Source organism: Ammospiza caudacuta, chromosome 1 (assembly GCF_027887145.1).
Source record: "Ammospiza caudacuta isolate bAmmCau1 chromosome 1, bAmmCau1.pri, whole genome shotgun sequence".
Classification (NCBI taxonomy): Eukaryota; Metazoa; Chordata; class Aves; order Passeriformes; family Passerellidae; genus Ammospiza; species Ammospiza caudacuta.
Window position 1 is genome coordinate 27,677,102 of NC_080593.1, and position 17,054 is coordinate 27,694,155.

General features: G+C 40.1%; 1 protein-coding gene across 5 annotated transcripts in view; it reads left to right on the plus strand.

The window, feature by feature from the left end:
- Positions 1–7,841: 7,841 nt before the first annotated feature.
- PHF14 (PHD finger protein 14) overlaps positions 7,842–17,054 on the plus strand; it is a 161,511-nt gene continuing 152,298 nt past the window's right edge. For 4 of the 5 annotated variants that reach the window (XM_058800772.1, XM_058800763.1, XM_058800779.1 and 1 more), the window contains exons 1-2: positions 7,842–7,983; positions 8,471–8,581. In XM_058800772.1, the coding sequence (XP_058656755.1) occupies position 7,983; positions 8,471–8,581 (112 nt within the window). In that variant the 5' untranslated portion in view covers positions 7,842–7,982. Of the gene's footprint in view, positions 7,984–8,433; positions 8,582–17,054 lie in introns of those variants that run through there. The other variant, XM_058800755.1, reaches the window with a different exon arrangement.

The following is a 17,054-nucleotide window of genomic DNA, read 5'->3' on the forward strand; positions in this document are numbered from 1 at the left end:
ATGTAAATTCTTACTTGACTGGACAGTAAATAAAATAGAAGATGAAATTCAATAAAGAAAAAGGCAAAGGAAATAAAGTGCAGTATAGATAATGTGAAGAAACCTATGCTTCTGAAGACAAGAAATCCTAGCTTTGCACATAAAATGACGATCTCTGAATTGACTGCTTTGGCTTAGGAACAAGACCTTGGGATCATTATGGTTTTATGGAAGTGTCATTTCTGTGCAGTCAATGTTCCCTTAATGCCCCAAGAAAAAAGAATCTAAAAAAATCACATGGAAGAAACAGAGAACAAAAACCAGATAACAAAAGAGAAAACATTATTATTAAACTGAATAAATGCACTATTTGCCTGCATTCCAGTGCTCTCCTCTCCCTACCAAAAGGCTGTCTATATAGATGGGAAGAGTTCATTGAAGGAACTTCAAGGCATTGGAGGAATTGAAGACTATCTCAGACACAGAATTGACTGTGTTGGCTGGGATTCTTTAGCTTGGGAAAGAGATGACTTGAGAGGTATAGTATAACATGAGCCAGGTTCAAAGCAAACAAAGCAATGTTTTCAAACAGAAAATAGTAGATTCTGTGTAATAATATTGAGGTATTAAAGAACTCTACATGGGTTACAAGGGAGAATGGACAAGTTTTAAAAGAAAGACCCATTACAGGCCACTAAATGGACAACCTACAAAAGAAACAAGACACAACATAGAAAACAACCAGAAGTTGAGAAATTACTGTATAATATCATATATACTTGCTCTGTTCCTACTTCCCTCTGGCTGTCCACTTAGGATAGATATACCTTATAATCTGAACAAGAAAAACACCTGTATAATTTAAAATTTTCATAATACTTTGTTTTGTTGTTGTTATTTAGTATTCTAGTCTCTTTATACAGTGTCCCAATATTTTAGGACATATTTATATTTTTAAAACAAGAAGAACATGGCTTATTGGATGAGCTCATTGTCTGAAAGTCACATGACAAAATTATTAATATTCCTCTTATAGCTTTTATGTCTGGGAACTTTAATCATGACTCAAAATTCTGCCACATCTGATATAAATCATAGACAGAAAAACTATACAATAATTGAAATACTAAGTCTGCCCCAAATGGTTTGGTAATACACACACAGAACAAGAATCAGAAACTGAGGCAGCTATAGCAGCATATACTTGCTACACTGCTACATTTGTATAACAGCTCTACAAATAAACGATGGGACAACATGAGACACAATATTCATTTGGTTGTACAAAATTGTTAGGGAGCATGGTGGTAGAAGGGTATTTGTGAGGAAAAATGAATACCAGTTTGCAGGTATTTACACATTGAATACATTTTAAATATGATGAACGATTAGAAAAGAGCCCACAAATTTCAACAGCAAACTAGAGGCTAATATATTGTGTTAAACACATTTATATGGCAAATCTCATCTGCTGTTAAGAAATGGCAGATGTAAGAAGGAGTAATCTGTGAAATGTACTGAAATCAAACTCAAAAAGTTTATGACTGATGTAGCAGAGGCAGATTCACCAGAAAGATAAAAATGGAAAAGGAACATGGTAGAAGCTGAGGAGAATCATTACAATAGATATGGCAATATCAGAGCTGCATTTTTGAAAACCAGAGAAAGAGAAGATTGATGGAAACAAGAAGGGAGATGAGCCTAGACAAGAATTTTAGCTGAATGGGAGATAGGAAAGCTGCATGTGAGGTATGTTTTACATGGAATGTTTCAGGCATGACTTCAGTGGCAGAATCTGCAGTGAGGTTTGAGTTGAGGATGATGTCCTCTGTATGGGTATGAGTGACAGTGACAGTCTCATAGTGGCTAAGTAGGTAGGCATACAGCCAGGGTAATATGTATGCAAATATATCTATATTGTTCAGAAAGCTTTTCTACTGAAGATGCATACTGTTGGGTTTTACTGGGTTTTTTCACTTTTCCTGGACTCTTTTACATGTGTACCATGTAATCAAAACCCCCTCATAATTAATTGACTGAGGCTGAGCATTCCTTAGGAATGCAAGAAATCTCTCAATGTCCGATGGGAACTTTTCCTGGTAGTGTTTGACTGAAGTAGACCTTGTCTGCACTTTATTTCAAAGTCTTATTGTTCAGAGACTGTTCATACTGAATTTTCTCCCCTTTGTAATTTAAAAAGCAAGAACATCTGATTCAGTCTTTTTCTCTTTATATTTTACCATATAATACTAGACAAAAGTGATCACTGAAAGACTTTGCTGTAATGGCACAGTTAAAGTGTAAAAGCTGTAAGATTTCTCTTTGGAAAGATATTTGAAGAGGTCAGTCTCCATGCTAAGCATGGTGATGTTTGGATAGACAAAAAAAAGAGTCTGCCATTTGGATTCAGACAGGTAGGTCATGGCTTTAACTGTCTGCTCACTGAAAGGAAAAAAAACAGATACAAGATTTCATACTATTATTCTCCATTTACAGTTGGCAGATAAGTTAAAAACAGACTTACTCTTGAGTTTATCCCCTACTTGAGGAAATACTGCACTTTTTCCTTTGAAAACTCACCAATTTCATTAAACTAAGAATAATTTATTTGAGTGTGACTGTATTTTCTGCTGACTTGCTATTGTGTAAGTCCTTCTAAAATAGTCTTTATTGAGCCACAACAAAGATTCCTTTTTTCTTAAGGCAAAAGTACATGCAGAAGATACTGTTTTCTCTCCTTCTCCAGCAGTTGAACAGCAGCACTGAAATGAAAATTCAGATATCTACTCTTGCAACAGGCTGCACACTGAAGGCTCAGCCTGAAGACAACCACTGGAATGCTGAGATAATTCAAAGACTTGATGTGTTTGACATGACCTGAAATACTGAAATATTTCTAGGCATTTTTTAGGCATTATGTTAGTGATGGAGCTCCCATGACATTTTCATACTAGATATACTATTTCAGATCTTTACAATATTCCGCTAAAAATTCTCTTTTGAGATGAATTTTTGTATGTGCATGAGGGTAGTACTTGAAGGTGCTAAACTGGCAACACTTAGAATCTATTTAATGGATATATATAGCAATGTCAGCTCCCAGCAGTTTGCCAGTAATATCACATTTCTTCTACCAAAAAGGCAACTGAACATTTCAACATCCCAGGGTTTCTGCTGAGAATGGCAAAGGCCTTGCAGAAATAAAATCAGACATTCTGAATGTTTCTTTTATTTGGAGCATGAATTTTGCCTTCTTTTTCCCTTACTTGAAATAATCTGACTCCACTAGCATCTACAAAGGGGGAATTACATTTTAATAGTTGTTTTAATAGCCAGAAACTTCCAAAGAATGATGAACAAAATACAAACTGGTAGTTCTACTTAATTTCTGTGTTGTATGTTTTATTTACTTCTAATTACTACATTTGGATGATTTGTTAGTAAGCCCTGTCTTTGCAGTGCTCAGAAGGTTAGAGAAACAGTGAATAAATTTTAGGCACTTTACAGTTCTTTTCATTTTATTGATGTGGGTTTTTTTCCTGTTGAGGAATGAGGGCAAGCATGCAAGCTGACTACAGAAGATAACAAAGAGTGTGTGTATGTTATTTTCAGAAATGAAAGTGTGAATATGCCTTTGGGGAGGGAAAAAAGGAGAGGGAAAAATATTTGGGACAAGAAAAAGTAAGACGGGCTAAGAGGGCTTGAGTCATGGGACAGAGTACAAAAGAGAAAAGGAGGAAGGAGCAGTTTAGGAATGTGAGGTGCTACTGAGGAGCAGAGGCAGGCAGCCATCAATTAACTTCTGTTTGATTTTTGGAAAAGAAATGAAATTTAGCAAAATGTTTAATTATAGTGAGTTGTGTGTGAACTGGTTTGTTAAAAAGTAGTTTTGTAGCCGTTGAAAGTGTGTTGGGTTTTGTGTGTAACCTAGCAGGTAGTCTTAGGGATTTAATAAACATTTAAACTAGTGCAGGAAAGTAAGAATGCTAACCTGTCTGGAGGCAGCATACAATGCTCTTAGAATAAGATAAGCAGAAGATTAATGATCTTGTTTGTGAACCAAGGAATGTATCACAAGGGGTCAGTGACCAGGCAAGGGGAATGGGGAACTGTTTCTTGGAGACTTTGTTGTGAATCGCACGTATAAGAGGGAAGCACCCATACATGAAATCGGGGGCTCGGGCTTTGGGACGTGAGTCCCCCAGCTCCCTGGGCCCTTAATAAAGCACCCACAAAACTTAGCCGAGTTTTGTGTCATTTATCAATCGGGCAACATGATCACCTATTCCTGCCAGAACTATATCCTTAGAGTCTGGAATAATCCTAGCATTGCAGCCTGTCCCAGAGGGCTGAACTGAAAGTCCATACATCTGCTTTGACATTCTTATTTAAAGGATTCATAAATTCCTCCATTGTTCTACAGGGTGCTCCTCTCCCACTGTCTGTGCTGAAAACTCTCATTCATTGAAGCTGCCTGCACTGCTCAGCCTGAGCTTCTCTGTGGGCCAAATTTGGAGGCAGTTCTTTTTACTGTTCCTTCCTATTATATGTGATTTGGGCTGTCGTGCCAATCAGTGTGCATGGGACAAAAGCAGAGGCTTGTCCATTGGCAGGGAGGAGATTCAGCAGAACGTGCTGCTGCACAGTACGTTCCATTATCATGGATCTGAAGAGTCTCAACAAAAGGATTGAGCCCTGCTACTTGTCTCTGAAGATTGAAATGGTGTGTGAAGGGAAATAGTAGGATAGGGATTGCCAGTCAAAAGGGAAAAAAAAATACACAAGGAGTGAAAAGCTGACATACACAACTCCTCATTGAACAGGAAAGCTGGTCAGTTTGGAAGAAAATACTAGAGTTCATTGGCCAATAGCATATTTGGGTAGGGCTGGCAAAACCAGATTCAGGAAAATAATTCACTTTGCAGCCACACCTCCTATGTAGCCAAAGAATTGATGGAGGGAGCAGGAGCAGTGTGAACACATCAGCTGTGGATGTAGTAATATGCTACAAAAACTCCAAGAAACTCAAGCATAGAATTAAAACAGAATTCACACTTACCTTTGGAATTTTCTGTCCTTCCAAAATACTCAAAGTCAGAGACACAGAAAATTATTGTTGAAAGTATTTCAGCTGCATAATTATATCATATACTAACCAGCCATCTCTGTGCTATATTTATACACCACCAACAAGCTTACTCATCTTTGCAATGCCAGGAGGAGTTTTGGCTCTGGTACATGCAGCACTATGCTAAATGTAGCCCAAGCTCTGGCCACAGAACATATACTTGCCAAACTTTATGTCCCCTCCACTCTTCACCATGATAGGGAAGATGTGTGCTAATGTCTTTACAAACAATTCCATGAGTGAAGGTATGGGTGAATTAGAGATTTTTGGAGTTCACTTGAATTAGCAATATGAATTAACATCTTTGAAATGGGTCTTAATGTCTCTACTAACTTCAAGCACGGTTTTGTTACAAAGCCCATTCAGCTTGGCTCCTGGAACAAGTGGGAGTTTCTGAATTGTTGTAATGTGTTGTTAAGTTTTTTGTATTGCTCCCCCATTTTATGTATTGTTTCCCCCCTTTCCAATGTAAGATGGTTCTGTCCTCCCCAGTTTTCCCGCCACAGCCCTCCTGACAGTTTTGTTGCTATGGTTACCCCTGCCCATGGGTTTGTCAGTCAGTTATGTGATTTCTCCTCCCTTATTTCTCCTTATAAGTAAACTTTTTCTCCTCCCTGGGCCCAGTCAATCACCCCCCACTCCTCCTAGTCTTCGAGAACCTTCTTCTCTCTGGGGGTTGTGGTTGGCTGTGGTCCCGGGGCCCCTCCTTTACTTTGTATTTATTGGATATTTCTGTATGCCCATTATGTTAAGTTCCTCCCTATACCTTTCCCTATTGGTCTGCTGTGAATCCCTCCCTTATCCACCCCCCCTATCTTTAAAACCCTACTTCTCCCGCTCCTCGGGGCCATTTTGCTGGTTGGCTGTTCCTCGGTTGGTGCCCCTGTGTCATCGAATAAACCGACCTTCGCCCCCAGCAAGGTGTGCGGCTCCTTCTTCTCATCCTTAAGCAGTGAGTCCAGTCCGCAATCCAGCCCAGCCTGAGGCCAGGACGCCAAAGGGGGTTGGCACTTTATGCAGTTGGGGTGTCGGCCACCTCAGCTAGCCGGACTTCGCCTTAGTGGCCACATACACACCGCTGCACTGAATTTTGAGCAGCAGATTTGCTACAGAGCCCAATTTGACTCCTGAAACAGAGAAGTCGGTCTGCACAAACCTGAACTTCTGAACTTTGGGGTGAAATGACTGGTTCAAGGGGGGAATGTGTGGTAGGCAGTTGTACCTCCCTAGTACCTCAGCCAATGGGGAAAGGAACAGAGCAACACACAGCTGGGAGTTTAGGATAAGAGGACGCTGTGCCCTCTGAAACCCTGAGAGAGAAAATCCTGCGGGCTTGTGTGCCCCAGTGGACTGTCTCTCTTTATTTGAATAAAGTTACAGATTCCTGTGTCTCCTTTATGGATACTGGCTTTTCATAGCGTGATTTTCCGTACTGCCACAGAACGAGTTTGGCCCTACATTTATCCATCATTAAACATGTTATAGATGAGTGATGAGGCAGTTGGCTCTCACAATTAAGGGGTGAACATTATATGTATTTAAAGAGAAGTTTTGTAGATGCATAGTTATGTTAATGTAATATGTCCTTCCCCCTTGCATTGTTATCATGGGATGGCTTTGGTGGTAGGGCATCTGGGGAGGGTTGGCTTGTTACTATAGTAATATCGACCTCCAATCAAGATGTAAGAAAGTGATCTCCACCACTAGACAGCAAGGAAGGAGTCAATTGGCAAGACTTTAGGAGGGGCTAGAGGTATAAAAGGCGAAACATCCATTTTGAAGAGCATGTGGCTGAGTCAGAGGGGCTCCCTGCATTGTAATTTTCCCTTATTTAGTCTTTTTATTATATTTTTTGTTAAGGTTTAAAAAAAACCTTTAAAATTTTAAAAAGTGAGCAGTCGTTTCTCAGACACACATTTTCCAATTTTAAAGCTATTACAATCCTATTGGAAGCTTTCCTGTTTAGTACTATTCCCAATTCTCAAGCTCTTAAAAATAGCTGTGAGCCAGAGCATCAGTTCCTTTAAAACTTTTGTGCAGGTGGCTCATTTTGGTGGTGTGCTGGGAGAGGCAAAGGGGACTCTGGAAAGTGTGCACGCAGGGGCCAGAGACAGCCCTGGCAACCGAGGCAAAGCTGGGACTCTTGCAAAGGCAATGGCCCACATTGCTGGCTTTGCTGTCCACCTCTAACTGTTTTGTGCTTTTAAATTTCCAGACTCATGTGATGTGGTCAAACAATTTGTATTGTCATAGAATCACAGAACGATTTGGGGTTGAAGGTACACTGAAGGTCACCTAGTTCCAACCGCGGGCTAGGACACCTTCAAATAGACCAGGTTGCTCAGTGCCCCATCCAACCTATCTTTGAACATCTCTTCCCAATTTTTTTTTCTCTTCCCAATGCACTGGATTGCTGTTCTTCAAAAGTTCAGGAATGAGCTTGCCAATGCAACAGAGCCCACGAGAAACTCAGCTCCTCGAGCAGGGGATAAATGAGAACAGCTGTTTTAACGCTTTCTCGTTTCCACACGGGGAAATGGAGCAGTGCCGGGGTGGTTTTTAGAGCTGTTTTTGACAGGCAGTGCCCTGACAATGAGCGGTTCCGCGCTGAGCGTGTGCGATCAGCGCCGCTCCGGGCGGCCCCGCCGCCGCCACCCCGCCAGGCCGGGCGGGCCCGCGGGCACCGCCGCTGCCCGGCTTCCCCCCGCTGTGCGCACGCGCCCGGGCGGCGCCTGCGCGGCGGGGCGGGCGGCGGGGCGGGCGCGGGTCTGCATCCGGGTCGCCGCCGTGCCCATTGTCTGGGGAAGGGGCCCGGGGCTCGGCGGCGCTGCACCCGAGGGCCCCTGCCCGCCCGCCGCCCACCCGCGCAGGCTTTAGTAAGTGATCCGCAGCGGTTCTGCCGGCCGCGCCCCGCGGGGGCGCCGCCGTGCCCGCGGAGCGCCCCCGCCCCCGGGGGAGCGGGCGCATCGCCGTCCCTTGGGCGTCCCACGGTCCCGGTGCGCGTCTCGCTGCGTCTGGTGCCCGGCGGATCCCGCCGCGGCTCGTTCCCGGTGGATGCTACTACCATGCTTCTACCATGTTCCCCAGCGCCCGCGCAGCCCTGCCGGGGCCGCGGCAGCCCGCGGTGCGCGGAGCCGGGTGGTGCGGGGCGCCTGCAGGGAGCAGCCGCGCTCCGCCGGCGGGGCCGACCCTGCCCGGCCTCACCTGTGGCGGCGGCTGTCCCCGGACCCTGCGGCTGCATCTGCCTCCCGCTCTGGGACTGCCCCTGCCTGGCACGCCCGTGCTGCCTGTAATTTAAATGCCCTTAGCGGTGCTGAGCGCTCTCTATGCCAGCCAGTAACAACACTGTTTTTTTCCCTGCAGTGGACCGCAGTTCGAAGAGGAGACAGGTGAAGCCTTTGGCAGCTTCGCTGCTGGAAGCTTTAGATTATGATAGCTCTGATGACAGTGATTTTAAAGTTGGAGATGCTTCAGGTAAATATGTTTTCTCATCTCCTCTCTTCAGAATTATCTCATTTTTGGTTTATGGTTGCTCATTTAATATCATTTAGGAGGCAGAATTGTAGTGAGTCTGCTGGGACTTGGAGCCCCTTGAAGGGAGTGACTTGACTGGATAACTGGGAATCAATACTTCAGTCGTGATTATTTTTTTACAACAGAAACCTCATGATTGTGAAGCAAGTTTTGGTAGAAACATTTGAGTAGCTTTTGTGCAGACTGCCTTAACTGTATTTGCTGCTTTTGGGTTCTTCAGTGTAGGGAAGTTTTTGGAATAGTCACTGTATTTAGTATTGAAATAAGAACCTAAAGCCATTTTGTTTTGAACAAGTCTGGATAATAGTTTGTTTTGGACTTATGAACTTGACTTTTTCTCAAGGTTAATTCTATTCGGTGAGTAAGAACCTAAAGCAAAAAGATAATCTGTTCTGGTTTTTATTGTTTTTTTACAATAGACTAACTTAAGATGTCCATTCAGATAGAAATATGCAGAAAAGTGTACACATTTCATACTAAAAGGAAGTCCTTATCACAGAGAGTTGTTGCTTTGCAGTCTTCTCTATATGTGCAGATTCCTATATCTGCAGTGAGCATTCACAAAAACTGAAAATAGACAAGATGGCCAAAATAAAATCAGTAAACTCAAGTATATTGAAGGAAAGGGGAGGAAGGGATAGGACCACGTTGGTCAATAAACTGCACATTAGATGTTCTGTGGTGTATGCTGAGGGAAATTAACAAGAATATGCAGGATGTATAAGATGTGAGGGAAGCGTTACGACAGCTTATCAGATAACTTGACTTTGTTATTTCTGCATTTGGGATGCTGGTGTATCTTTTGTGTGAATGTATAGTGCAAAAATATTCCCATTTAAAGGCTTATTCTTTAGCATTTGGCAGGTTCCTCTGCATTCCTCTGATGAAGTTAAAAATTCTTAATAATAATTCACCCAATGTCAGGTTTAAAGTATGCCCTAGTGCTCCTTGTTTGTTTTGGTTTGGGTGGTTGGTGTTGTTCTTCTCAGCCCCTTTTCCCCTAGACTTAGATATATTTCCCTTGGTTGTTCTGGTAAGCAGGCTGCAGTGGCTTAAGAGAGTAAAACTGATGTCATCTTACAATTTCATTTTCAGACTTTTGGGGGCTTGTTTCATCTACTCTTTTAATTCTGTTCTGAGGCTTTTTGATCCTTTCTTTTGAATTAGGATATAATTTGCCATGAAAGAAAATGATTTTTAATTACTAAAGAAAATCTCTGTGTTTTGGAACAATAATGTAGGCAGGATTTAAGGGAAGATGAGGATTGGAAAGGGAGTATGGGTGATGAACACATGATTCAGAGCAGTATATTAGTTGGTCAAAGGACAGTAATTTATTAAAAGTAATGTGTACAGCTTTCTGACTCAACATTTTGTGAGTGCAGAAAATTAATTTGTAATTGCTATCCTTTTTGACTTTTAGGACATTGTATATGTACAGAGGGGGCTGGTCAGTATCTAGCCTTGAGTGTATTTCAAAATCAATTTCATTTTGAGGAAGTTGAATGGATTTTCCTTTAAATATGCAACACTGAATTGAAACAAGCATATGAGGAAAAAACCAAGTTCTACTAAAAATGTTTTTTCTAATTGCTGTTTTGCATTGCTATATCTCATGAAGTGTTGTTTTAGCATTTCCAAACATATATCTGTCATTTGTAGGAGAAATTAATGTTCTGTCTAATAACACTTTGAAACAGCAAGAGAATTTGACATCTTATACTTTATATGAAGATTATCAGTGTGGAAAAGGAAATTTGTGAGGGCTTGGAGAAGTTGGGGGATAGAAAGTTACTACAAATAAGAGTTTCTTACATGTAATACAAGTTTAAATGAATAGTTGCAGGAAATCTGAATCAGAACATCTGTACTGGTTTAAAATGAAGCTGGTATAACATACTTTTAAATTTGTTTACACTTAGTCAATTTCAATTTGGCTGGAGGAAGTGATTAAATAAAGGGATTTTCTTACACACACACACATACACATATACACACACACATACAAATATAGGACTCTCCATGAGCAGTCTGTTGCAAATCAGTGTTTAGTATTTGTTTGAGTTCAAAATGACATTGTATAGTTTGCTTACAAAAGGAAGTGTGTCAGAAGTAAGAAACAGTCTGCATTGAGTATGAGCATTAATTATACTCTGGTAATTCCACAGGTCCATGACATAGGTTTATGTTTATTTCATTCACAAATGCACGTATAGGTGTTTAAAACAACAAAAAAATTTGAAAATTAGGTTAAAGGATTATTTAATTATGGAGTTAAAAGAATTCTGAAGTTGTTTTCTCCCTGATGTCTGTGTTGTGTCCATATGTGTGAGCTTTAGGATCTCCTAAAAGTGATATGTACTAGTAAATGATACTATGCAAATGTATAGGGACCAAACCCAGAAGACCTCAACTTTTACACACCTTCATTGTTCTGCCAGATTTCTGGCAATATGCAAGGCAGTAAGGTTTGGAGAAGTTGCTATTAAGTATTTTTAGGAAGCAGCAGGCATTTCTGATTTTTTGTTTTCAGAGTCCTGGCACCTTGGTACATTTTTTCATTATAAAAAATATATCAAATCACCTAGCCCATATTTCCACCAAAAATTCCACAGGCAACATGGACTTTTGGTTTCAGTGTAATTAATTTCTTTTCTTTTGGATTTAGGTCATACCAGCAATCAGTTGGCCTTTTCTGCTTAAAAGATCTCAACATTCTGACATCTCTTTATAGAAATTGATTTAGAACTGTTACATTCTTGTAAATTTACTTAATGTAAATAGTTTTCAAGCCTCTGGGATTTTCATTATGTTTATACTGAACAAAGTAATTTTTAATGGCTTCTCTGTTCCATTAGTGATGCCATATTCTGAAGTGGTTTCTGTAAACATTTTGAAAAAATTGTTCCATTAGAAAAACTGTCCTATGTAATCTTAATATGGGATCAATCAAAAGAACTGTCCCTTTGGAGTAGGAATGTACAAACATGTGACTTGAAATGGTGGTGCTGAAATATACTCAACCTAAAGCTTTTAATAGTATCTTTTACAATACATGTCAGTTATTTGAAGTTTTTCTTGTAAGTTAACTACAGCATGCTTTGGGGAGTCCTTTTTTTTTTCCTGCATTGCGAGCAGCTGGAGATACACTGATGTCAGAAATCAGAGTACTGGTTTAGAGTAATTCCCAGCAGGATTGCAAAGCAAGAATTTACCACTTTTCTTCTCTCTCATCAGTAAATTCAGTCAGTTTTCTCAGTGCATTTACTGAAATTGAAATCATACAGAGGAATGTAGTGGTCCCTGAGCAACAATCACGCGTGAGTTTAAGGACTGGTTCCTATTGCAGTGTAGCTGAGAAAAAAATAACTGAATGTTGCCTGTGAAGAACTCAATCCTGTCACTACTTCTGCTACTAGACTTGTTGACTAAATTTTTTTTTTTTTGGTGTTGAGTGTGAAGCCTGATATGCATATATATTATGTACTTATGTACTTTTCTTGCAGTTGAAGTCAGTGGAAGATCTGTTTTTAAAACAAGAAATGATCTACATAAATGCATATATTATCTATTTTAAAAAACTGTGTCTTGATCTAGAAATAAAAAGTTGCAAATATCATTATCTTTATGTAACTTGTTTCCTTTTAGCACAGTGGAGATTACACTTTTCCTTTCCTATGCAGAATATTGTAATATAAAGAAATGATTGTGAATGATCAAAATACTGTAGTGTTTAACAGTACTGAAATCTTGATGAAGAAACAAATATATTTGTTTTTTAGACTAAAATGTTAGGCAAGAGTAAAGTTGCAAGGTGTTTAATAGACAGTGAAGTTAGAAGAAGATATTGGCCAGTTAATTGTTAGTAAATGATGATGTATTTCCATATTAATGTCTAGTTCCTGAGGCTGGAATTCACAAGAGTTTTTTCTAATTGAGAAAATGGAAAATATCAGCATATATGTTATTTTGGAGTATCTTCATTCCAGGTAAAACTTTTGTCTGTACCTATGTCTGCCACTCTTAAGTAAAACTTTGGAGTCACTGACAAGATTTTCAGCCTCCATTTTCATTGTAAACACTGAGATTTCTGTTATTCCAGGTGCTTGCTGACAAGCAATTGGTAGGGAACCCAATTTCATCAGTGTTCTAACCTTGTAAATGAGGCACTTCCTAATGACTTAAGTCAAAATTGGCAATCTTTAGTTTTGAGTGGTTTTCAGTACATCTACTGAAATGCCATGTGACATAATTACTGCTACTGTAAAAGTGAGGAAGCTGCTTACTAAATAACTTTCCTTTGTTCTCTTTCCATCATTTTTTCTATAAAACTAAATAGTTGTTTTCTGGGATGTGTAATTGTGGTTCCGTGGTCAGTTTCATCTCCTGCTCTGCCCAGTCTCCATCTGCAGTTAATAAAACTTAGATACTTCTTTTCAAAACATTATTTGAGAAGAAAGTTTCTCTCTGTAGGGCTGTAGCATCTTAATCTATAATGCTTTGGTTTTGTGTGTTTTTAATCATGTTATTTTGGACAGTTCAATTTTTTTAGCTGCCAGCACCACTGATGTTGAATTGCTGGTAGTCTGCCAGTGTTTAATCATCATATGCAGCAAAATAGCATAGAAAGCCAGGGGCATGTATCTAACTGGTGTGTTAGATTCTCTTTCTTGGAACTATGTTGCAAGTGAGGTATTAAGCCTTTAGTTCTTGCTTATAGTTTTATTGATTGTAGCATAATGGACCTCTGTGTCGACTAGTCAAATGTAGTCACGATTTTACCAGTTACACAACTCTGCCTTTGGTAATTTAAAAATTCTTTTTTTTCCATACATGACCTAGGTTTTCCTGCCTCCTTTTTTCCCAGTTATTATATTGTAGCTTTCTAGTTAGTTTAAGCATTTCCTTGAGGTATTATGGAGTCTTTATTTGTGATATCTAGATCAGATGTGTAGGAAGTATAGCTACTTTTGCATGTTTGGTATGGCATCTGTGCCAAAGATATTTTGTGGTACTGGAGCTGTTTTTCTGTAAGGAAATTTATGGCCATAGGCTGTTGATAAACACTTCAGTAGTGCTTTCCACATTTCCCATCCATCAGGATGCACCTGGGTGGGGGTTTGTACGTGTTGCTTGACATGGTGTTTTAGCAGAGATCACCAGGTAATTTCACATATCTTGTCAAAGGCTACTTGTTTGCCTTGTGGTGGGGGAAAAAGAGGGTAAAGGACCAATAGATAAGATGGTGGTGGTGGTGGTGTGACATTAACCTCACCTGCATCCTGGTTTTTGTCATTACTCTCAAAAAGGGAGTGTAAGGCCACTGTAGCATATTTGTCACGTGGTAGCTGGATTATTATTGAATAATATTATTTAGCAGCAATAACTTGGTAGTTGCTTTCTGTGTTGCATGATGAACTTTTCAACGTTCCAGGATCCTTGATTATATTTGTTGTAGGTAGCTTTGAGAACTTCGGAAAGACTCAACCACATAGGATTTGGTGCCAATAAAAGAACTTCCTAAAATGATTCCAAGTGCTTCTTGTCTACTATTTGGAATTTGTTAAGCTTTGTTAGTGGAAGAGTCAAGTCCAAAATTGAGTCCATGATTGCCTTTAACCAGCTTATCCTTTAGAGTTCACTTAAGACAATCAATAAAGCTGTTTTTCAAAGAGCTGCTTATTAAGCTAAATACTGCATTGAAGAACCAGACTGTCTCCTGTGAGTGGTTGGCCAGGTACTTTTGGAGTGCAGCTCTTGCTTTCTGCATGCATTAATTTTCTTAGAATGTTGAAAAAATACCTGGAAATTGTGGGGTGTCATATTTAAAATTATAAAATGGTCCTGCGAAAAACCCTGGGAGGATTTTTTTTGTTGAGTCATGTAATGATTTCAGTAGGTTTACCCTGAAGTCTTGTGCCTCATACATGTTATATACAAGACTCCACAGCAGAGCAGAGTGTTTCTTTATTACACTTCTTTTTTTGCATGTTAGTTCTGTAGCATAATGTTCTGTTCTTTTCAGGATTATCCTCTTTAGATTTGAGTGCCACCTGCTGTTGTGCTTAGTACAGCCAAAGATACGAAGTATAGAGGAATAAATGATGTCTTTCTCCCAAATGTTATCTCTCCTATTTGTCCTCAGTGGAACTCTGTATTCTTCACTATTTGATGGTGTATCTAGCCCCATCTTTCACTTAGAGTAGCTTTACTTCTCTCCTATAGGGAATGACATGATATGGTTGCCAATTTGAAAGAGCCATTCTTTAAGCATTTCTTTCAAGGAGAAAATTGTATACTGCAGCCTCTTCCTCAGTAAAAGTGCAGCTGACAGAAGAAGACCTGCAAAAATTGCTGTTATCACAGAATAGCTCTTTCTAGAAAAGCACCTATCACAGTGGATGCATTCAGATCAAGGAGAGATATCTCTTACTATAGATATCTCTGGTGTGTCTATGAATGTATAAAGGAGAGTAGAAAGCAAAATGTGCAGGCAGAAGGCAAGAGAAATTGAAGGAGAGGAGTGAAATAGTGCTTATTTGCTCTCTGCTTTAAATTATTGCATTGTGTATTGTTGATGTACATGAATCAATGTTAGTAAATTAGAGGGCTGTTAGAGGTCGAACTATACCAAGCTATTCCCTCCAAAACAAAATGAAAGCTTAAATTGACAAGAAATCTAAGACTATTTAGAAATGCATCAGCACAGTTAAAGCATCAAAACAAACGTCTGTCATAGATTTACAGTGGGGAAATAATGAAAGCTAAGTTAAAAATTTCAGTTAAATTTAACGTGACACAATTTTGTATTACCTTATTTGCAGTAAGGCAAATAGTGCACATAGGCACTTGGCACCTGTGAAATGAGATACAAAATACACTGTGCTTTGAGCATACAATCTGTGATATGTCTAGTCTGAGAGTATAGCTTTAGGAGTTACTTGTAAAATGTTTATGGGAACTGGCGAGTATCATAAAATTTTAGAATTGTGTACTCTGGAAAAGACTTTTTGAGGTAGAGTCCAACCATTATCATAGCACTGCAAAGCCCACAACTAAATCATGTCCCTAAGTGCCACATCTACACATCTTTTAAATATTTCCAGGGTGGTGACTCAGCTGTTTCCCTGAGGAGCAGCCTTTTTTGTGAAGTTTTTCCTAATAACCAACCTAATCCACCCCTGTTGCAACTTGAAGCTGTTTCATATTGTTCCATCATTTGTTACATGGGAGGAGAGACTGACCCACCCCTTGCTATGCCTTCTGTTCAGGCGGTTGTAGAGTATGATAAGGTCTTTCAAAAATCCTCCTTTGTGCAAGACTTCTGCTCCAGACCTTTCACCAGCTCCACTGTCCTTCTCTGGACATACTCCAGCACGTCAGTGTCTTTCTTGAATTGAGGAGCTCAGAACTGGACACACAACTGGATTTGGGGTGTGGTCTCACCAGTCTGAGTAAAGGGGACAGCAGCTGCCCTGGTCCAACTTGCTTCACTATTGCTGGTACAGGCTAGGATGCCACTGCCCTTCTTGGCCACTTGTGCACATGCTGGGTCTTGTTCAGCCAAATGTCAGCCAGCATCCCCCACGCTTTTCCACTGAGCAGCTTTCCAGCCCCTCTGCCCCAGTCTGTTGTGCTCTGTAATCTTGATGGCATTCAAGATGATGTGCTTCCATGACTTTCCAGGGTCAGGCTGGCAGACTGACTGGAGTTCCCTGGATACTCCTTCTTGCAATGGGTATCATATTTTTTTTTAAACTCCTAATCATGTGTAACCTCCCTGGTTAGCCAGGATTGCTGGTAAATCATTGAATGTTGCTCATGTGGGCCCACAGATGTGTGTGCATCTGAGAGATGTAGCAGATCACTGACCATTTCCCCTTGGGTTGTGTGCTTCATTGTGCTCCCCGTGTTGGTCTTCTAGTTTAGGGAAATGCATATGCAGAGAACAATGGGTCTTGCTGTTAAAGACTGAGGCAAAGAAGGCATTGAGTACCTCAGCCTTTTCCTCGTCCATTGACGCTGCTTCCTTCCTCGTTCAGTAAAAGGTGGATATTGTCTTTAGTCTTCATTTTGTTGATTATGTATTTATTATCTTTTGATTATGTATTTATTATCTTTTATAGCAGTAGTCAGATTAAGTTCTAATTGGTCTTTGGCCCTTCTAATTTTTTCACTGAAAATAATGTTTCTCTCTCACATCATTCCTGTAGTCCTCTTGTGTTGCCTGCCCCTTCTTCCAAAAGAGCCAAATTCTCCTTGTTCTTCTGAGTTCCAGTCAAAGCTCTCAGCTCTCTGTTCAGTCTTCCTCACTGCTGGCTTATATTTCAGTGCATAGGAATGGCTTGATCCTGTCCTTTCAAGATTTCCTTGAAGAATGTCCAGCCTTCCTGGACTGCCTCCCAAGAGACTG